Source organism: Bos grunniens, chromosome 12 (genome assembly GCF_055505025.1).
Source record: "Bos grunniens cultivar Pamir isolate PY7600 chromosome 12, Bosgru_T2T1.0, whole genome shotgun sequence".
Lineage (NCBI taxonomy): Eukaryota > Metazoa > Chordata > Mammalia > Artiodactyla > Bovidae > Bos > Bos grunniens.
The window spans coordinates 15849849-15873132 of NC_141176.1; the positions used below are offsets into that span (position 1 = coordinate 15849849).

General features: G+C 43.8%; 1 protein-coding gene across 4 annotated transcripts in view; it reads left to right on the plus strand.

Moving 5' to 3' along the window:
* The first annotated feature begins 2257 nt into the window (after positions 1 to 2257).
* SLC25A30 (solute carrier family 25 member 30) overlaps positions 2258 to 23284 on the plus strand; it is a 32537-nt gene continuing 11510 nt past the window's right edge. For 3 of the 4 annotated variants that reach the window (XR_015137879.1, XM_086328909.1, XM_086328907.1), the window contains exons 1-8: positions 2258 to 2344; positions 12428 to 12542; positions 14406 to 14553; positions 16657 to 16751; positions 17744 to 17829; positions 19623 to 19718; positions 20382 to 20506; positions 22539 to 22677. Coding sequence is in view for 3 of the 4 variants with exons in the window: in XM_086328909.1 (XP_086185035.1) it covers positions 12479 to 12542; positions 14406 to 14553; positions 16657 to 16751; positions 17744 to 17829; positions 19623 to 19718; positions 20382 to 20506; positions 22539 to 22677 (753 nt within the window). In the remaining variant the exon portion in view is untranslated. Of the gene's footprint in view, positions 2345 to 2433; positions 2757 to 12427; positions 12543 to 14405; positions 14554 to 16656; positions 16752 to 17743; positions 17830 to 19622; positions 19719 to 20381; positions 20507 to 22538; positions 22678 to 23284 lie in introns of those variants that run through there. The other variant, XM_086328908.1, reaches the window with a different exon arrangement.

Consider the following 23284-nt stretch of genomic DNA (forward strand, 5'->3'; position numbering starts at 1 on the left):
GGGTCGCTAAGAGTTGGCACGACTGAGTGACTTCCCTTTCACTTTTCACTTTCATGCATTGGAGAAGGAAATGGCAACCCACTCCAGTGTTCTTGCCTGGAGAATCCCAGGCACAGGGGAGCCTGGTGGGCTGCCGTCTATGGGGTCGCACAGAGTCGGACGTCGCACAGAGTCGGACACAACTGAATTGACTTAGCAGCAGCAGCAGCAACACTATATCACAGTGTATCACACAGATAACACAACTATATTGCAAAGCAGATGAATTCAAGTAACTTTTGATCACCATCCTCTCCAGGCACACCTTTGGAAAGAGATGTATTTACAAAGATAGAAAAAGTGCAAAGAAATCTTAAACTTAGGTTTGCTACTGGTGTTAGTATCGAAGTCACAGCTCTTTCGTCTCTATTGTAGGATAGAAGAAACCAGTAAATATATTGATGCTGACAAGAACCAGAGTTTTCCTGCATTTTTACATCTCCCCACCATGTTTACCATTTTTGACATCATATTTTACATCTTTTTCTTAGTAACCAGGGTTTTTCACTGTGGGAGAAGAAAAATATAAAATGGAAAGAGGAAGGCTAGAATGAACCTCGAGATGCTGACTGTTTAATTGGAGGTATCAATATGAACTCATGATTTTAAAATATATCTGGGTAAAGAGTATACTGTTTAGTGTTTTATAGCTCTGTGAATATATATACACTTGGTCCGCTGAAAGGGCCTAAAAGAAATAACATCTTAATAGCAATGAGCACCCTGGACACTAAGATCTAATTTTCCGAGTACCATTTCCTACTAAAAGGAACTAAAATTTCTCTGCATCAGGCAGAGAAAATGCAAGGAGAGCTAGGAGGTCCTATGTCAGAAAGCAAGATAGTGTTCAAAGATAGATCAATCGATAGGATGGGGACTTCCCTGGTTTCCAGGGACTAAGACTTGGCTGATCCCAATGCAGGGGTCTGGGTTCTATTCCTGGTCAGGGAACTAGATCCCACAGGCTGAAACTGCAACCCAGCACAGCCAAATAAATAAATATTAAAAAAAAAAAAGATAACAGGATATACATAAGGAGGGGCTTTCACAGGTCACAAAAGGGAAATTCAAACACCACAAATAATATTGGTAGTTGGTTATAATAACTGGATTAAATTGAATTTTAAAGAACGCCAGAGTTCATGCTGTTATTCAAAAGAAGAGGAGACTTGTGAAGGGGAAGAGAAGGAGGAGAAAACAAAATACAGGTATCATCTGTTGCAGAGGGAGAGAGGATCTTTGTGGAGGACTGCCAGACCGCCCTTGACCAAGTGATCAGGCTTGACATGGACACAGAAGGATACTGTGTCTCTGGATGGAAATAGACAGCATCACCTCTGACTTCTCTTACTAAAAAGTTTGACTTGCATCTAATTATAAACAATTCAATAACCCCATACTCTTAGAGTCTAATATTGGCCTGGACTTTTCAAATATGTCAAAGTAATGGGAGATTTTTTTCATAGTACTGGAATTCCCTGGTTGCCTAGTGGTTAGGACTGGGTGTTTTCACTGTCGGCCTGCCAGGTTTGGATCCAGGGTTGGAATGACAAAGAACCGGCAAGCCAGCTTTAAAAAAAAAATAACAAAAAGAATACTAGTACTAGGGTAATCCTGGGTACATCTTGAACTGAAAAATAAAAAAAATATGTGTGTGTGTGTGTGTGTGTGTGTTTGTGAGCTTTAGGGACAACAAAAGAAATTTAAATATTGACAGTATATTGGGTTTGACTGAAACGGCATTAAATTTCTTGCTTGTCCTGATGGTGAAGTATTTAGGGGGTGAAGCAGTGTTGTTTGCAACATTCCAATAATTCAGGGTGAAAAAAAAAACCCTATACAGTGAAAGAGAACGCAAATATTGTGAAATGTTAGCATTAAATTTAGTGCAGAGTCTACTGTACAAGTCTTCGGTTGGTTTATAAATTTTACTTTAAAAAGCCGGGTTTTAAATAAAAAGGGAGCAAGTTTACTTCTCCTTGCAGAGGGCTCTTCATGGCTCTTAAGTTTCTGTTTCCCTGCGGCGTCGATCTCGAGGCCGTAGGAGGCGTCACCGCGACCGGGGCAGATACGAGGCCCTGGTCCAGCCTGTCTACAGCCTGGTGGCCCCCTGCTGCCTGGGACGCTGCCAGGGCGTGGCCTGTGCCGGGAGAGGCCAATAGGAGCCGAGCCGGCGGGCTGGGCCGCGCGCAGGCCTCTGGGCCGCCCCCGCCTCTCTGCTGCCTCTTTTCCAGCTCCCGCGCGGCCGCCGGTTCCGTCTGCTGCAGACCCCAGGACGGAGAAGTCTCAGGGCCGCCGCCGCCCGGTAAGTGCCTGGCCTTCCGGCCGCGGCTGCGCCGGTCGCCCCTCCTCCGGCCCGCCCCCACCCACCGGCGCCGGACTCCCGGGCCCCTACGCGACGGCGCTGCCTGGTCGGCCGCGGCCAGGAGGCTGGGGGTCGGGGCCGGGTCCCGGAGAACCCCGGCGCGGGTGGGGCCTTCCCGGGGCTGCTTCTGCTCTCCGGCGCGCGTGCTGGGCCCGGCTTGGTGGGGCGCGAGGTTCCGGGGTGCGCTCCCCTCCTGCTGCTGCGCCCCCCTCCTGGTGCTGCCGATGCTGCAGGAGGGCCGGTTCCTGGCTCTCATCTCTCGGCGGCATGGGGGGTGATTTCTCTCCCAGTGTCACCGAGATCAAGTGTGACGCCCGTCTTGCATCCCGGCGTGTGCGCCCTTGCAGCCGCGGTGCGTTTCACCTGCCTCTGCATCGCTCACACCTGCGATTCATTCAGGAGCGTGCAACCGGGGCCGGGCGAGCTGCGTAGTCTGGGAAAGGGCCCTCTCCTTTGAGTTGCTCCTGGAACACGCCAAGTTGTTCACGTTTTCGTGGACTGGTGGAAATTAATTTCCTCGTAAAGTTAATGTAGCTAAGGGTTTTAGCATAATTCTAGGCGTGATTAATTTCGGGTACACCGGTTGCAGTGACATTGTTCCTGCGCAAGAATTGCTAAACGTGTCGTAGCCCTGCGAGAGTCTAGCTTCGTGCTCCTCCTGTTGCGAGAAAAGTTGAAAGGCGTAAAATTTGTTCTTGATTTTGCTGCTGCCACGCTTTGTGACTCAGTTAATTCATATGAGATAAGATAGATTCCTAAGACTCTTAAAATCCCACGTTTCATGAGTCTGATGAGCCTGTTTTTCGTCCTGTACCTTTAAAAAGAATGGGAAATAGGAAAAAACCGTGGAAGACAGCCCTGCGGGGAACAAAGATTTGTGAGCGCACCGAAGTTTAGAGACTGGATTGCGGTTTAAGATTGGGAACTGAAAAGGGAGCACTGTAATACTGAAAGAACTTACCCAGAGTTAATTATATAAGGGAAACTTGGAAAGCTTTCAGAAGTTCCGGCAGCAATTGCTGTATTTAATTACCTCTCTTTGCGGCTGTATAGATGCTGTAAGGGGAAGATAAATGCTAAAGTTATAGAAAATGTAATAGGTTATGTAACCTATCTTAAGTGCAGAGAGAATGCTTTGAATTCTTAATTTATATAGACATTTCCGCTTAGGAAACACTTTTTTGTTTATTAATAGTTAAGAAATGTTTATATACCCCCTTAGGAAAATCATAAATTTATTTTGAATATGTTGATTTCCTACCCTCCCACCCCCACCCCCACTTTTTATTGTATTCTTATTATTTGCGCCAATGTTTTTTTTTTAAACAGCCTTTGGAAAATAGTGTTTGGCTTTGTGGTACGTAGAGGAAGATCAGCTTTTCCCTCAGGGAGAGTTCAGTTTGAGTCCTTCATAGCTGTGTGACTTGGCAAAGTCACTTTCCCTCTCTGAGGCTGGCTGTCCTCAGTTGTGAAACGTGATGATGGTACCGATTGCATAAGGTCATGGAGATTAACCAAAACCTTTTATGTGGAAAACAGAGCAGTGCCTGACGTTAATACATGTCATGTATTAATAATGACGGCCATTGTTAGTACTGTGTTCACAGCTCAGAGAAGTGGTCTCTGGCTTTTAGTTTAGCTAGAAGGCGCCGCCGGAAGAAGAGAGCAAAGAGATTAAGTGATTAACAGCCACTCCCCTTGCAGGACGATAGAATTTTTGCAAGTTGTAAGTCCCTCCCTGAATCTCAGGCTGAACTACTGCTCAAACACTAGTGATTGCTAAGGGACACTTCAGTCTCCTTGACTGTGTTGGCCTTCAGTCTTGGCACTTGAGTAGAGTTGGGATTTCGCCAAAAATTGAACTAGCAAGTTAAGGAATGTGTGTGAGGAGAACCCCTCCAAAGAGAGCTCTAAAACAAAGAAATGGTTGAAATGCCAAACAGAGGTTTCCAGCCCCAGATAACTGAAGCCCAGTTACAACTAGCCTTGGCCAGTACGCTTACTGGACCTACGGGCCCCTCTATTCCAACATTAACCAGAATCTCTTCTTGTTTGGATGCTTGCCCAATTACTGATGCTTTTGGTTGTTATTTAAGCCCAGTTATTCTTTCTTTGACTCTGCAAACAATAACCTGGGAAGGCACGGTAGTCTTAACTGCTCAGGCATGTAGTCCTAGCTTTGGGAAAGGAAAAGAGAAGAGCCCCAAAGTTATTTTTACCCTACTTTTAGTTAACTTTGTGTGTGTGTGTGTGTGTGTGTGTAATAAAGTTTTATTAAAGTATAAAGGAGATAGAGAAAGCTTCTGACATAGGCATCAGAAGGGGGCAGAAAGAGTACCCTTAATTAACTTTTAAACATCTTATTAATAGTTGAATAGAAAGTACTTTCCTACAGTTTAACCAGGAATACCGGAGGGACTCTGGTTTGTGGAAGATAAGGTATTGTGAGGGTACATCTGAATGGGAACTCATGGGTGTGTGATCAAAACTGTGGGAGGCCACTCCACTGCAATGCGGCACCCTAGCTGAGTGTTTGCATATGAGTATAACCCAGAACCTCTGGGTTTTAACATTATAACTAAAAAACCTAATATTAAAGCCAACAGAAAAAAAAAAGAGCCAAATCTCATTAAACTAGCAAAACAAAAGTATTGACAGGAAACCAGAAGATTTAATGGGTGAGATGGCATGAATATACAATACAGTTTTTTAAAAGCATTTTTAATTAGAGATGAGAAGGTAAAATCCATTTCCCATACATTTTTGCTGACGTTTTAGAGGATATCTTTTGTACTTCTGTGTGTGTGTATATTTTGTATGTATGCATTTCTGCAAACACTGCTAAAAATCACTGCTAAATAAGACCAATCAAAAGAACTGTCTGTAGTGTCATCACTGCCTGATCAACTACATAAGTTATTTAAGTGATAAGTATTCCAAGGCATTATTTGCCATCACTATTTGACTCACTGATGCATTGGGGATGCTCCTGAGGTCCTCATTCAGTGGGTGAGGCCCTAGTATCTGTACTTCTAAGAAGCTCCTCAGACAGGTTCAGTTCAGTTCAGTCACTCAGTCGTGTCCGACTCTTTGCGACCCCATGAACCGCAGCACGCCAGGCCTCCCTGTCCATCACCAACTCCCGGAGTCCACCCAAACCCATGTGCATCGAGTCGGTGATGCCATCCAACCATCTCATCCTCTGTCATCCCTTTCTCCTCCTGCCTTCAATCTTTCCCAGCATCAGGGTCTTTTCCAGTGAGTCAGTTCTTCACATCAGGTGGCCAAACTTTGGAGTTTCAGCTTCAGCATCAGTCCTTCCAGTGAATATTCCGGACTGATCTCCTTTAAGATAGACTGGTTGGATCTCCTTGCAGTCCAAGGGACTCTCAAGAGTCTTCTCCAACACCACAGTTCAAAAGCATCAATTCTTCGACCCTCAGCTTTCTTTATAGTCCGACTCTCACATCCATACACGACCACTGGAAAAACCATAACTTGACTAGACGGACCTTTGTTGGCAAAGTAATGTCTCTGCTTTTTAATATGCTGTCTAGGTTGGTCAAACTTTCCTTCCAAGGAGTAAGCATCTTTTAATTTCATGGCTGCAGTCACCATCTGCAGTGATTTTGGAGCCCCCCAAAATAAAGTCAGCCACTGTTTCCACTGTTTCCCCATCTTTCTGCCCTGCAGTGATGGGACCGGATGCCATGATCTTAGTTTTCTGAATGTTGAGCTTTAAGCCAACCTCTTCACTCTCCTCTCTCACTTTCATCAAGAGGCTCTGTAGTTCTTCACTTTCTGCCATAAGGGTGGTGTCATCTGCATATCTGAGGTTATTGATATTTCCCCTGGCAATCTTGATTCCAGCTTGTGCTTCCTCCAGCCCAGCATTTCTCATGATGTACTCTGCATAGAAGTTAAATAAGCAGGGTGACAATATACAGCCTTGATGTACTCCTTTTCCTATTTGGAACCAGTCTGTTGTTCCATGTCCAGTTCTAAGTGTTGCTTCCTGACCTGCATACAGGTTTCTCAAGAGGCAGGTCAGGTGGTCTGGGATTCCCATCTCTTTCAGAATTTTCCACAGTTTGTTGTGATCCACACAATCAAAGGCTTTGGCATAGTCAATAAAGCAGAAGTAGATGTTTTTCTGGAACTCTCTTGCGTTTTCCATGATCCATCGGATGTTGGCAATTTGATCTCTGGTTCCTCTGCCTTTTGTAAAACCAGCTTGAACATCTGGAAGTTCACGGTGCACGTATTGCTGACCTCAGACAGGTTGCTGCTGCTGCTGCTAAGTCACTTCAGTTGTGTCCAACTCTGTGCGACCCCATAGACGGCAGCCCACCAGGTTCCCCCATCCCTGGGATTCTCTAGGCAAGAACACTGGAGTGGGTTGCCATTTCCTTCTCCAATGCATTAGGAGCTGCTAAAAAGGAATCCTGTGTTCCACTTAGCACATGTAGTGTCTCAGCCAAGAAAATAAGAATCATAGAGGCCATGAGGGGTGGGGAATGGTTAATGATTTCCTTTTGGAGTTGTTAGTTACAGCAGACAGGTAGTTAGGTCTAAGTAGAGAAATGGAGGCAGGGGCCAGGTGGCAGGAAATCAAGCATCTTGTTAACAGCGAGGGTCCCTAGGCAGATAAAGGAAAACAGGAACCTTCAGACTGACAGGAAACGACACCATTTTGGGTGATAAGGGTCGGAAAAGCAGGCAAAGAAAGGTGGAAAAGATGGGAATCACCTGCATCCAAATGTAATCCTTTGCTGTCTGTGCTCTCTTTACAATAGGGCTTCCCTGTGGCTCAGTAGTTAAGAATCCGCCTGCCAGTGCAGGAGATGCAGGTTCAATCCCAGGTGGGAAAGATCCCTTGGAGAAGGAAGTGGCACCCCACTCCAGTACTCCTGCCTGGAGAATTCCATGGACAGAGGAGCCTGGAGGGCTGCAGTCCATGGGGTCCCAAAGAGTCAGACACGACTGAGCAACTCAACAACAGCAAAGTCTTACAGATAAGAAGCACCCATCTTGCACTGATGCCATGACACTTCTGATCTGAGCTAAATCCCCAAGACAAAAATCCTTTTTCTCCTCAGGAAAATGGGGCTGGGATGAAAATCAGGGAATATGACCCCCAGGCTCATCCTTCTCCAGTAAATATTGCGCTCCTTTATTTGTATGCTCCTCGTGACCAGCTTGCCAAAGAAACTGTGGGTGGCAGCTCTTCGCCTGTAAGCCTACTGTCTCTCTTTGCTTAAATAAACTTTCACTTTACTTTCTTAATTTCTCTGCTTCATCTCCGAATTTTTTCGTTATGGAGAAAGAACCTCCAATTCACTGACCATGGGGTGATGGAATATTTTGGAACTAGACAGAGGCGCTGATGGTGTGACTCTGAAGGTACTGAGTGCCACTGAGTTGTTTGCTCTGATGCTTTGTTTGTAGTAAGTGAATTTTGCCTCAGTAAAAAAAACTCTGGAAAAAATAATACCATTTGTATTGGAAAAATTAATTATCCCTATTCAGATGATCGGGAAATATCAATAACCTCAGATACACAGATGACACCACCCTTATGGCAGAAAGTGAAGAGGAACTGAAGAGCTTCTTGATGAAAGTGAAAGAGGAGAGTGAAAAAGCTTAAAGCTCAACATTCAGAAAACTAAGATCATGGCATCTGGTCCCATCACTTCATGGGAAATAGATGGGGAAACTGTGACAGACTTTATTTTCTTGGGCTCCAAAATCACTGCAGATGGTGACTGCAGCCATGAAATTAAAAGACGCTTGCTCCTTGGAAGAAAAGCTATGACCAACCTAGACAGCATGTTAAAAAGCAGAGACATTACTTTGCTGACAGGTCTGTCTAGTCAAAGCTATGGTTTTTTCCAGTAGTCATGTATTGATGTGAGAGTTGGACCATAAAGAAAGCTGAGCGCCAAAGAATTGATGCTTTTGAACAGTGGTGTTGGAGAAGACTCTTGAGAGTTCCTTGGACTGCAAGGAAATCAAATCAGTCAATCCTAAAGGAAATCAGTCCTGAATATTCATTGGAAAACTGATGCTGAAGCTGAAACTCCAATACTTGTGTGGTCACCTGATGGAAAGAATTGACTCACTGGAAAAGACCCCGATGCTGGGAAAGATTGGGAGGATAAAGGCACGACAGAGGATGAGATGGTTGGATGGCATCACTGACTCAATGGACATGAGTTTGAGCAAGCTCCAGGAGTTGGTGATGGACAGGGAAGCCTGATGTGCTGCAGTCCATGGGGGTTGCAAAGAGTTGCACATGACTGAGTGACTGAACTGTTTCAAATTGACTACCTTCTGAGTGTTGTTAGGAGCTTCCCTGGTGGCTCAGATGGTAAAAGCGTCTGCTTGCAGTACAGGAGACCCAGGTTCAATCCCTGGGTCGGGAAGATCCCCTGGAGAAGGAAATAGCAACCCACTCCAGTACTCCTGCCTGGAAAATTCCGTGGATGGAGGAGCCTTGTAGGCTACACAGTCCATGGGGTCTCAGAGTTCGACAAGTCTGTGCGACTTCACTTTCACTTGAGTATATATATTTCTAAAACTTTTCTCTTAAATTAAGCACATTTTTATTGTTTCTATGCTGTGTCTCATCAGTAGTATTCACAGCTGCTTAGTAGTATTTTCTCCTTAATTAAAACACCATCATTCCTTTTGATCATGTACAGCCTCAGATAGTAGCAGAAAGAACATGAAACTTGGGATCAAGTTTGGGGGTTATAGGTCCATTTCTGCCCCCTTGGCCATGTGGCTTTGGACAAGGAACGTTCCTGAAACTGGCTTTCCTGGTCTGTTTTTCTGTCCTATCCCAAACTTCTTGTGGGGGGATCCACTGAAATCATTTATATTGAGCACTTTTGTAATGGCAATCTGCAGTACTTCTGCATGTCACTGTTACATGGTTATTGTTTTGTTTTTTAACTTGAAGTCAGCAAAATTCAAGAATGGGTTGAGGACAGTACATCGATTATTGGATTTATTATTAATGTGTTTTACAGTGTGTAACTTACAGTGTTAATCATTATCTTATGACTTCAGTAAGGTTAAGAATTAGTTAAGTACAAATATTAAACTTTAAGGATGTTAGATGAGTTTTTGGGAGCAGTGCTTGTTCTTTGGTACAAAAATACTTAAAACATGTGTTTTTTTTTTTTTTAAACATGATGATTTTTAAGTTCCATGCTTAGGGAGCCTTCTACTTTACTCATCTCTTCAGTTCAGTTCAGTTCAGTCGCTCAGTCGTGTCCGACTCTTTGCGACCCCGTGAATCGCAGCACGCCAGGCCTCCCTGTCCATCACCAACTCCCGGAGTTCACTCAGACTCACATCCATCGAGTCAGTGATGCCATCCAGCCATCTCATCCTCTGTCGTCCCCTTCTCCTCCTGCCCCCAATCTCTCCCAGCATCAGAGTCTTTTCCAATGAGTCAACTCTTCCCATGAGGTGACCAAAGTACTGGAGTTTCAGCTTTAGCATCATACCTTCCAAAGAAATCCCAGGGCTGATCTCCTTCAGAATGGACTGGTTGGATCTCCTTGCAGTCCAAGGGACTCTCAAGAGTCTTCTCCAACACCACAGTTCAAAAGCATCAATTCTTCGGCGCTCAGCCTTCTTCACAGTCCAACTCTCACATCCATACATGACCACAGGAAAAACCATAGCCTTGACTAGACAAACCTTTGTTGGTAAAGTAACGTCTCTGCTTTTGCATGTGCTATCTAGGTTGGTCATAACTTTCCTTCCAAGGAGTAAGCATCTTTTAATTTCATGGCTGCAGTCACCATCTGCAGTGATTTTGGAGCCCCCCAAAATAAAGTCTTGACACTGTTTCCACTGTTTCTCCATCTATTTCCCATGAAGTGATGGGACCAGATGCCATGATCTTCGTTTTCTGAATGTTGAGCTTTAAGCCAACTTTTTCACTCTCCTCTTTCACTTTCATCAAGAGGCTTTTTAGTTCCTCTTCACTTTCTGCCATAAGGGTGGTGTCATCTGCATATCTGAGGTTATTGATATTTCTCCTGGCAATCTTGATTCCAGCTTGTGCTTCTTCCAGGCCAGCATTTCACATGATGTACTTTGCATATAAGTTAAATAAGCAGGGTGACAATATACAGCCTTGATGTACTCCTTTTCCTATTTGGAACCAGTTTGTTGTTCCATGTCCAGTTCTAACTGTTGCTTCCTGACCTGCATACAGATTTCTCAAGAGGCAGGTCAGGTGGTCTGGTATTCCCATCTCTTTCAGAATTTTCCACAGTTTATTGTGATCTACACAGTCAAAGGCTTTGGCATAGTCAATAAAGCAGAAATAGATGTTTTTCTGGAACTCTCTTGCGTTTTCCATAATCCAGCGGATGTTGGCAATTTGATCTCTGGTTCCTCTGCCTTTTGTAAAACCAGCTTGAATATCAGGAAGTTCACGGTTCACATATTGCTGAAGCCTGGCTTGGAGAATTTGGAGCATTACTTTACTAGCATGTGAGATGAGAGCTAATGTCCATAAATGAGGAATAGATATCAGTTTATCAGTCTGCCAGGGTCCCCTTTAAGTTCCTGTGTTTTCTCTTGGTTAAGCAAGCCGATTGGCCATCTTGTGAACTGACATTAGTAGTACTTGTGTTAGGTCTCCTGGGAAGTACAGACCTGGGGAAACTCCCTGGACCTACAAAGTAAAAACCTTGGGCATATTGCTTACCGATGACTATAGTAAATTACTGGCCAAAAAGGTCATTCCAGTTTTTCCATATCTTATGAGAAACGCCAATGAACTTTTTGGTCAACTGAATGCAATTTTACTTTAAACTGACAAGAATTAAAGTTGATAGCAGATACACAGAAGTGGGGTAGTTTCCTTGTGTCTCCTTTTACTGGGCGCAAGCCCAGATTTGCCAGCTGAAATCCCGTGAAGCTGCAGAACATAGAATGAATGTGGGGGCCTGGCTGTGGCAGGTGCGTGCGTGTGTGTCACAGTGAGTGAGGGCACGTAGCCTCAAAGCGGGGTGGAAGGCAGCCTTTGTGAGTGTCTGTTTTGTGTTAGTTTTAAAAAATATACTTAATTTCCACAATAGGCCTAAAAGCTGGGCATTTTATTTTGCTTAGTGAATAAAGGTATGGGCTCTACCCCTGACTGGTTGCCTTGGATGTTTCGACGATGAAGAGGATGGAGAATTGAAAAACCTAGAGGTTAATAACTGGAGCTTTATGAATGAGGAAGGAAGTGATGGGGCTCTCACCCCATAGTTGGCCTTGTTTCTTCATCCCAGGCCTCCTCACAGCTAGTAGCATAGTATGGGTAAGAGAAGAGAGGTAACTTTATAAACTGGAAGTATACTGTGGCCATGCTAGGTCAATAATTATCATTTTAGCTTGTGACACTGGGTTGCAACATCTTGCTACTTCTGTGAATCTGAAGAACTTCATTTCCTCCCAGGAGGGACTCACTAAGACAGTGGAAAGCCAATAGCAAATATTTATTTAGTGTTGAAGAACAGGTTGAAGATAACACGGGCCACCCAGAAAATTGGCTTCATGTACCACACTATACACATACACGCATTTCAAGGTATTATTTTATTGGATTATTTATGGCCTCGGTGAGAATTAAGGCCACTTATAAAGTGATTTGGGGTTCAGGAGATAGGGTGCTTTGCTTTATAAGGTGAGGATCACCTTGGGAATTGTGGGGGGTTTCCACGGTAGCGTCTGGTGGCACCCTCATCTGATTCTGTGACCCCATGGACTGTAACCCGCCAGTTTCCTCTGCCCATGGGATTCTCCAGGCAGGAATACTGGAGTGTGTTTCTGTGACCTCCTCCAGGGGCCCTTCCCAACCCAGGGGTTGAACCTGGGTCTCCTGCATTTCAGGCAGATTTTTTTTTTACCATCTGAGCTACCAGGAAAGCCCATCTCCAAGTGAAACAGAAGTTTAAAAAAGAAACTGCCCGTGTGAGAAGTTCCATTGAAACGTCTTACTTTTGTGTCCAGGAAAAACCCCGTTGGAGGCTATGGTTCTGTGAACAACAGACAGCGGTGAGCATGTCGGCCCTTAACTGGAAACCCTTCGTGTATGGAGGCCTGGCCTCCATCACAGCGGAGTGCGGTAAGTAAGGAGCCCAGGGCGGAGGCTGGCCAGCTGCCTGCTGCATACCACGAGGCTTAGACTTCTGGTCACGATAATTGGATATTGAAAGACTTTTGGTGTGAATGTAGTTCAAACACAGAATCTGAGATTTTGAAACACTTCGTCTTAGAATTTAAAATTTCTTTCTCCTCTTGGGAATCTTGTAAGACAAAATAGAGACTTTCTGGGTGGTCCATTGGTTGAGAATCCACCTTCCAATGCAGGGACATCAGTATTACGATTCTGTACGTACGCCATGGGACAGCTAAGCTCGCTTGTCACAAGGAAAGATCCTGCATGACGCAACCGTCATAAGACCCGATGTAGCCAAATAAATAAATATTTAAAAAAAAAAAAGGTAAACAATGACTCTGACTGCTTATTAGCAGTTTAGGGTTCAAAGTTCAGTGGGGAGAAGGTTGAACCAGTTGCCCCAACGGAAGCCTCATGAATCACTGTTGACTGACATCTGTCCCCCTTCTCCTTGTCGTCCTTCCCACTCTGTCCCTGTGAACACATTTGACTATAAAGAGGTTTAGGGAGCCCCACCATCTTCCCAAGCCAGAGGTGAGCGACCGTCATCGCGTCGTCGTGTTCCCATCATGCTCGTCCACGTCCTGCTGATGACTTCATCAGCTCCATCTCCCAGCACATCCCATTTGTTCCTTTGTTTATTCCTTGAATCATTCATTCAACACATGTTGGTGATTGGTGAGAATTCCCTGGCGGTCCAGTGGTTAGGACTTCCTGCTTTCACTGTCTGCGGGACCCGGGTTGATCCCTGGTCAGGGAACTAAGATTCCACAAGCCTCCTGCTGTGGCCTAAAGGAAAACAAAACAGAATGAAACCCACGTTGGCTGAGATGCTGCTGTGTGCCAGGTGCTAGGTGAGTCACTGCTGACCTGGGGTGACCGCAGGGACTGGAGCCGATGGGTTGGGACGCTGTAACCACTCACCCACCCACCCCTGCCTTCAGTTTCCTCTGTGGACTCATTGACACAGTGACTCACGGTTACTGTGTTCGGGGGTGTATATTTGGATGGACTCTCTCTTAGGTACCACATTAAACATTTTAGCCTATATTAAGAGTCACTTTTGGAGAAGGAAATGGCAACCCACTCCAGTCCTCTTGCCTGAAGAATCCCATGGACGGAGGGGCCTGGCGGGCCGTGGTCTGTGGGGTCACAGAGGGTCGGACACAAATGAAGTGACCAAGCAGCAGCAGCAAGAGTCACTTTTAGGCTGTAACACACAGTAAGAAACTCCTTTAGAAAAGGCATTTATCTCCATTCATATTGAATACAATATTAGCCTTCACATGTGTGAGAAATAGTAACTTTTATTTTATTTTTATCATTTTATTATAATTATTTTTTGGCCATGCTGCACAGCTCGTGGGATCTTAGTTCCCCGACAGGGGTCTGAACCTGGGACAGCAGTGAAAGCACCGAGTCCTAACCACTGGACTGCCAGGGAATTCCCAGTAACTTAGATTTTAAAATGGATATCTTTTGTATATATGTTTATGTGTATATATGTATATATGTTTGTATAAAACATTCCAAGTACCTACTTTAGATAGCAGTGCAGCCTCTTCACATTCTATGTAGAAAAAGATGGAACATAAATACAAATATATGGAAAAGAAAATAGTTAATGTGTTTTTAAAAAAATCTTTTGATTCTTAATTTTTTTTAAAGTAAGTGGAAGACTGCAAAGTATCAAATTCTTAATTCTGCTTTTTAATCTGAATGTTTCCTCAGTAATAAGTCAGTGTTTATCCTTTATTTAGTGGAATTTCTTTCTCTTAAGTGAAATATTTCCTTCTGAAAAATTTTAAGGTACCTTTCCAATTGATTTAACCAAGACACGGCTCCAGATTCAAGGCCAGAAGAATGATGCAAACTTTAAAGAAATCAGGTATCGAGGAATGTTGCACGCATTAGTGAGGATAGGCAGAGAGGAAGGCCTGAAAGCGCTGTATTCGGGGTAAGTAGACGTTTCAAATGGACAGACTTCACACTGAGACTTCACAGAGAAAAAGTCCAAGTTCGGGGTGTATTTGAAAAGAGCAAGTAGCAATGGTTGATTGTTTTCATTTCAACTTTGCTTTCTACATGTTTTGTATAGTGAATGTTGTGGTAAAACTTTTTACTATAGTCAAATACAGATAATGGTACAAAAATTACATTTGTTTTGAAACGTTCTGTAGTTCATTTTTTTCCTCTTCCCCTTGGCTATTACCGAGCTTTTTACCATAACAAAAATGATGTTGTATTCTCCGTGGACAAGAATTGCAGTGAACAGCTTTGCTTTAGTCCAGCGTTTAGTGAACATTGTGCTGTAGGCGCTGGATAGGAAAGTGATTAAGAAGGGACCCTGCCTCTATCAGAGGCCCTGCAGGAGGTTATTCTTTCAGATGATTTAAACGAAGGGAGATTGGATGAAAGGGGCTTCCCTGGTGGCTCAGTGGTAGAGGATCTGCCTGCAATGAAGGAGATCTGGGTTTGATCCCTGAGTCGGGAAGATCTGGAGAAGGGATTGGTTACCCGGTGCTGTATTCTTGCCTGGAGAATCCCATGGACAGAGGAGCCTGGTGGGCTACAGTTCATGCGGTCACAAAGAGTTGGACACGACTGAGCGACTAACACTTTCACTTTAATAAAAGGGCTGCTTAAGGGTTAAGGGAACAATTGAAGGGTTACCTAGAAACTGGCAAAATGAGAAATTGTTACCGAGGCTGGGACCAAAGGAACAAGGAGAAAAGAACAGTGTTAGCAGAGCCTCCCAGGGCTGAAGCCTTGAAGGAGCCTGTAGGAGCAGTAGAGGGATGCTCTGCTAGTGCCTGGGGAGAGGAGGAAATCCTCTGCTTCTTCCTGTCCCTCCTGCCCTCTCTTCCACCTTCTACCTGCTGACTCCTCCTGGAATCGGCCAGCAAGGGAGAGGGGTTGTAGTCCAGCAGCAGCTCCTGCCCTGAAGGAATTGTGTAGGGAAGAGCATCCACATAGTGTGTGACCTCACCCATGGAGTGATGGGAAAGGAGGAGACGCGCTGATTTCTCTTCCGGTTCTGGCCAGTATGCAAACGGAGGTTCTGTTCCTTGATCTAGGACCCAGGAGAGGAGAGTGGGTCGTTCGGAAGTGAGGGTAATTAGCTCAGTGTGAACTCTTGCTCTGGTGGTAGGTGTAGGGCGTGTGAGTTGAGAAATCTGGGAAGCAGGTGGAAATGCATCCTAGAATCAGGGTTGGAAACATGAGTTCAGGAGTCAGCAGTCTTTGGGCAGCTGAAGCCATGCAAGTAGATGAGCTCATCTGGTAAGTGTGTGGAGCCAGGAGAGAAGAGAGGAAGGACAGAATCCCCTGGCCCCTCAGAGGACAGAGGTAGGGTGCGCAGAGAAAGGAGAGGAATGGAAGGCTTAGGGAGGAGATGATTGTAAGCAGGGCCAAGGGTGGACTGGAGCAGATACCACAAGGCGAAGGGGCTTCATAAGATGCTGATTGAAAACCATCATTTGATTTAGTAATTGAGATGTCCCCTGGGCTCATTTTGGTGGGACGGGGGGAGGGGGGCGGATATTGATGGAGAGGTTGGAGGGAAGCCCAATTGCAGCCTAAGAAGAAGTGGTAAGTGTGGCAGGAGAACCTGGGAGTGTGAATGCCAGGTGATTATGAGATTGGGGAGGGTCCCTGGAAGGAGAGGGAATAACTGGAATAGGGCCCCCAGGGAGGTGGGTGGTGAACTTCAGAGAAGCCCTGGAGGGTGCTGACAGAGGCCAGATTTCATAGGGACTCTGTCCCAAGAAAGGAAAGCCCTCCACGATCAGGGAAACGGAACTCTGTGTTCACGTGTTCGTGAACGTTTTCACTGAGGATAAATACAGTGTGCTGAGCTGTCATTTAGGGAGCTAATAACTTGCACACATTTGACTGAACCCGCCTGTGTTTTTGCTGGATTTCGAACTTTTAAGAGAAATCCATCTTCGTGTAGTTTGCGGAAGGCAGATAGCATGCCTGTGTCCCTTGGGTGCATCCTCTAGAGGATTTTCAGTGACTCTTAAGAATTCCTGTGTCCCTTTGTCCCTTGGTTTGGCAGGATCGCCCCGGCAATGTTACGCCAGGCTTCCTATGGCACCATCAAGATAGGCACCTACCAGAGCTTAAAGCGGTTATTTGTCGAGCGTCCAGAAGGTGAGTGGGGAATCCTTTTTCCATTTATGGACAGGAGGTGGGTTGTTTAGTCTTTTTACTCAAGTGGTTTACGAACAGAGAACTTTGGGCATAAAGTCTAAACAAATTCTGCCTAAAGCATGTCAGCATTAGCTGAATTTAGGAGGGTAACAGTTAAAAAGAGCAATTTCCAAGCTTCTTAATGAGTTACTTCCACAACATCCAGACTAGGGAGTATGTCATTATAGTTCTAGCCTACTTAAAATTCTCTAAAATCCTAGGACTTATCACCTATTTTTCAGGAAAGCAGGCTGTATTTCTTCGTGTTAAGAACTCTGATTTGATTTTATTTTATTGCTGGTTGATTCTTTGACTTTGCTTTAATCCATAGAAGTTTCTATCTGTTTCACAAAGGAATGAGCACCCGTCACTCTTGGGTGAGAGCAGTGAGCAGGAGCAAAGCTGCTTTAAAGTGCGTCAGTGTATTCCAAATAAGTATGGTGTGCTTGAAAGTTTTATCTCCACGTTATCTCATAGGGTATCTTCTGTTCTCTTACCATGGTGTACTACCTCATCTTATTTACAATAGTTATATTTACACACACGAGTGAATTGATGGGTGGTTACTTTTCCATGATAATTCACATTCCTTCTTAGGTTTCAAGAAATTTTGCTATGGGACTTCCCCTGGAGGTCCAGTAGTTATGACTTTCACTCATAGAACTTGGGTTCAGGCCCTAGTTGGACAAGTAGGATCCTGTAAGCCAAGTGGTGCAGCCAAAAAAAAAAAAAAACAGAATAAAAAGAAGTAACTAAAAACAAAATGAAGTTTTTCCTGAGAAAAATCTCTTCTGCCAACAAAATCCCAAATTCTTTTAAAATCATTTACTTTGTTAAGCATATATTTCTTTATTTTCCTAAGTGAACAAATGGTATGTAAGTGAATCTCATTTGTATATGCATTACATGAAGAGTTCTGTATATGTGAAAAGTCAAATAATGTGTCTTTGCAGATGAAACCCTTCTGATAAATGTGGTCTGTGGGATTCTCTCTGGAGTCATATCCTCAAGCATTGCTAATCCAACGGATGTTTTGAAGGTAGGCAGCCCTATATTTTGGGCTTCCCTCATAGCTCAGTTGGTAAAGAATCTGCCTGTAATGCAGGAGACCTGGGTTCGATTCCTGGCTTGGGAAGATCCCCTGCAGAAGGAAATGGCCACCCACTCCAGTATTCTTGCCTGGAGAATTCCACGGACAGAGGAGCCTGGCAGGCTACAGCCCATAGGGTCCTAAGAGTCCAACACGACTTAGCGACTAAACCGCCACCACAGCCCTATAACCTTCAGGCACACTCTGCTTTTTCTTAATGAGATCAACACTCAGATCATGAAAATTTGAGAATATAACACTGTGCATGTGCGAGTCTGTTTACAGTTTTAGTGCCGGGAAGCTTCTAACTTAGAAACCTGCATTAGGGGGTTTCCCACTGGTACAGGTGAGCTCACGAGTAGAGCCCCTTCTTGGAGACTGTGGTGATTTGGGAGGTTTTGGTGACTAACCAGAGAAAAACATTTAGGCTTGGATGCATTTCACTTGTCATTGAAAATCTCCTGTGTTTTATTGGTTCATGAAAATAGGTGGACTGCAAGTTTTACACCAGTCGAGGCTGCACATTGGTGACCCTTTCAGAACGCGTTACGTTATCCATTAATCTGACTCCAGGAAATAATAAAGAAAATATTTACTTAACCACAAGTAGACATACCTTATTAGATGACCTTGCCGACAGTACCAGGATACGGCCTTCTTAAATCCCTTGGGACTAATGAATTAAAATCAGTTAGGTGCATGTCCTTGTTTGAACCGTCTCAAGTTTTCCCTTTCCTTCCCTCCCTCTCCTTCTCCCCCATTATTGCAAGCAGCATTCATGATGCTCCTGCTTTGTGCCAGTTGGTGCCCTGTGTACTTAGAATCCAAGAATGACTAAGGCAAGGACCCCGCCTGCAGTCTTCAGTCTCATAGGAGATTCTGATAACATCAAAGCTGTGCACGGCAGGGACGCTGCAGTTACACAGGTGCAAAGAGAACTAGCAGGCTCTGAGCTTACCCCGTGCTGGGGCTAGATCGCTGGAGAAAAGTTTCCGCACTCATTCACCTCTTACATGTGTGGAGAGGCAGTTTCCTGCATTTTGTCTTATTTTCGCATGTTACCATGGCAGTAGCAGTCACCTTTAGAGTTAGAGGTAAATGCGTGTGCTCCCTCAGACAAAATAAGGTACCAGTTTTTAGTGAAAAGTCCCTCTTTATTTTTAAAAACGTGGAGAGCTACATCAAATGTTATTTTTATGTTGGCATCTCAGTCATGTGAATTCCATGGCTGTGGTAAAGTTCACTTGTAAGTTCAGAGTGTGACGGCGTCACATGGCTGTCCTTTGGCCAGCACGTCCGCATACCTTTCGGTTTGGCTGGAGGGAAATAATAGTGGCTTGGAGTAACTAATTTAAGAAGAGTGCTTGCCCATGCTTGATGCTGCCAGGCACACTGGATACTCATTAATTATGTGAAGTCTTAAAAATTAACACTCAGAGTCTCTCTTTCCTGCTTAGTAACCTAGAGGAAAATATGCCATTTTCTTTCCATTTCAAAAGACTATTATTAATAATAATAATTTTGTTTTGACACTTAACTCTGGACTTTCCTTGATGCTTTTTGATGATTCCAAAGTACCTAAGAACCAATCCATATAAACTTAAGCTAGCTTTATAGTAATATATATGGTACAGTTTTTTTCTTTTAATGGTTATTAAACAGCAGGTTGATTTTTTTTTTTTTTCCCTGAATTTGGGGAGAAACATGCGAGTTTCTTTCTCACGTTAGTCTTTAATCTCTAGATACGGATGCAAGCTCAAAGCAGCACCCTTCAAGGAGGAATGATAGGCAACTTCATTAACATTTACCAGCAAGAGGGCACAAGAGGACTGTGGAAGGTGAGCTGACTTGGTTCTTTTTCTTTTAAAAAAAAAAAGTGTTTTTTTTTCCTATTTCCATTATTTTATCTAATCCAAATGGCATAATGCAGTAACTGAACAATGGCGTCTGCCCTTGAAGGGATCTTCTTCCTTAATTTCCTTAATTTGTAAATTGAGAACATGTCATGATTTTACATCAGGAATGTGCCATGATTTTACAGTAACTTTTGTGCAATTCACATGGAAGAAATGCTATGAAGGCTGAAATTTTGTTTTTTTTCTGTTTTAAGTTCTTAGGGAGAAGGGCTTACAGTTATCTTGGGTTTTTTTCAGTGGTATGGTTTCATGGCTTCTCTGAAGACCATTAATCAGGCGCTGGTATGGAATGCTATTTCCTAGTATTCTAGGGACTGTCAGTTCATAGAATGGATCCGAAAGGCGATCCAGTCCCATTCTCTCCGTACATCCGAGGAAACCGGAGGCGCTAAGCGGTGACTTGTCTTGGTGAAGGTTGTACAGTTAGTACCAGAATCAGAATTAGACTTTGGAGTTTCTGACTTCTTACCCTCTGCATTTTTCTACTCTGTCACTCTGCATTTCTACCCACCAGCAGGCAGACATAAAAATTGGCCATCGTTTGGGAGAGATGTCTGAATCTTCATTATTGATGTTTTTACCCAGGGCGTGTCCCTTACTGCTCAGAGGGCTGCTATTGTGGTCGGCGTGGAGCTGCCAGTCTACGACCTCACCAAGAAGCATCTGATTCTCTCAGGCCTGATGGGAGACACTGTGTATACCCATTTCCTGTATGTTTATGGATTTTTTTTTTAATTAATGTTTTAGGTATGCATGACTTTAGAGTGGAAATTTGCTACAAATTTATAGACATTTTAAAGAAAGTTTATTATGAAAGTATTATATTCTCATATTTGAAAATTATGGTACAGAAGTAAAGCAGGAAAAGGTACAATAAGCCTTTATCCTTTTACCTAGGTAGCCATTGTTAACTCTTTGATACGTACCTTCAGGTTTTTCTATGCACGTGTAAGTACGTCTACAAAAATATATTGCTGTGTTGTGCTCAGGCGTGTCGACTTTTTACGACCATGTAGACTGTAGCCTGCCAGGCTCCTCTATCCATGGGATTCTCCAGGCAAGAATACTGGAGTGGGTTGCCATGCCCTCCTCCAGGGGATCTTCCCAACCCAGGGATCTAACCTGAGTCTCCTGCATTGGCAGGTGGATTCTTTAGCATTGAGCCACCAGGAAAGCCCCACAAAAGTATTATTATATGTGCTTTATTATGCATCTATGATCGTGTTTAGCATTCTTTTATTTTTATTTTTATATTTAAAAATTTTTTTCAACTTTATTGAGGTGTAACTAGCAAGTAAAATTGTAAGATATTTAAAGTACACAATGTGATTTGATACATATGTGAATTGTGAAATGATTACCCCCATCCAGTTAATTAACACATCCATCATTTTGTGTGTGAGAACAAAATTATTCTATTCTCATAGCAAATTTAAATTATATATAATACTGTTATCCACCATAACCACCATATTATATATTAGACCCTCAGACCTTATTCATTTATTATTATTTTTTTTTAATTTTATTTTATTTTTAAACTACATAATTGTATTAGTTTTGCCAAATATTAAAATGAATCCACCACAGGTATACATGTGTTCCCCATCCTGAACCCTCCTCCCTCCTCCCTCCGCATACCATCCTTCTGGGTTGTCCCAGTGCACCAGCCCCAAGCATCCAGTATCGTGCATCGAACCTGGACTGGCATCTCGTTTCATACATGATATTTTACATGTTTCAATGCCATTTCATTTATTATTTTTAAAATTAATTATTTTGCAGTATAGTTGCTTTATAGGGCTTCCCAGGTGACTCAGTGGTAAAGAATCCACCTGCCAATGCGGGAAACTCGGGTTCGATCCCTGGGTCAGAAAAGTTCCCTAGAGAATGAAATGACAACTCACTCCAGTACTCTTGCCTGGGAAATCCCATGGACAAAGGAGCCTGGGGTAGCAAAAGAGTCAGACCAGAACTGAATGACTAAACAACAACAAGTTGCTTTATGAGACCCTCTTCATCTTAAAACTGAAAGTCTGTGTGCCTTTCCCAACCTCTTCCCTGTTTCCCCCAACCCCTGGCTCTCGCAGTCACTTTTCTGCTCTGTTCCTATGACATCTGGCAACTTTGGAGACTGTTGTGATTCTTAAGCCTCAGCTGGACAGGGAGTGCCAATGACATCTCCTGGGGAGAGGCTGGTGAACCGTGTATGTCTTACACTGCACAGGAAAGACCTTCACAACACAGAATTATCTGTTCAAAGTGTTAGTAGCTGCGAAGCTGTGAAACCGACTCTTGAGTTAGTTGATACCAGGACTGGTCTATGGTCCAGGTATCAGTTTAGTGCTACCATGGGCCCCCAGTGGGCATTATATTACAGTGAGGAAATCTTTTTCTCTGATCTCTTAGAACAGGGTAGTTATGATACGGCTAAAATTACTCTGATGTCTGTTTAGAGGTGAATAGATAGATACAATAGCTCATCCTTGGAAGATGTTCCTTGTATGCTTCTGTATTCCTTCCTGTTTCCATGACAGTCCAGAACCTCAAAGGTATTGTTAGCCGGGACTGGGATTTATAAACCAGGATAAACAGTGCTGGTGTTTGGAAGTCTGTGTAGCGCTTCAGATAGGGTCCTTATTCACGTGTATTCTGTCCAATGTTACCTGTTACATGTCAACCTAATTGGGGGGAGGCCGTTTCCTGCCTTTGATATGCTTTTCTAATGGTCTCTTCTTACAGCTCAAGCTTCACCTGTGGGCTGGCGGGAGCCCTGGCCTCAAACCCTGTGGATGTGGTGAGAACGCGTATGATGAACCAGAGAGTCCTCCGAGATGGCAAATGCCCTGGCTACAAAGGTACCCTGGATTGCTTGTTACAGGTGAGTGGGGTTGTCCGTCCGTACTCTGTTGCGAGTTCTTTCTGTGGCTTCTTGGCTTCCATGTCATCCTCTGAAGAGTTTCTCTTCACGATTTAAATACACAAGGGTTTGGAGCCTGATGAACCTCTGGTTCTGTCACTGGTAATCCTGTGACTCTGGTCCATACAGACACTCCTCAGCCTCCTCACAAGTGGCACAGTGGTACCACCCGTGTCACGGGATTATTATAAAAATCATTGCGCTAATACTGCCGAAATAGTTAGCGTGGTGCCTGGAGTAATGTTAGGTAGAAATATTATATATGTTTATAATAAGTATAAGCAGAGTAATAAAGCCTTGTTCATAGAATATGATATATTAATATAAGGGACACTAGTGAAATAAGCACATTTACTTAGTCTTCAACATTCTGTGGATGGCTTCTGTCTGTGAATCTGCCCCCCAAATACGTGTATACATGTATGTATATTATTTTTTTTTAATATATTTTATTTTTTAACTTTACAATATTGTATTGGTTTTGCCATATATCAACATGAATCCGCCACAGGTATACACGTGTTCCCCATCCTGAACCCTCCTCCCTCTTCCCTCCCTGTACCATCCC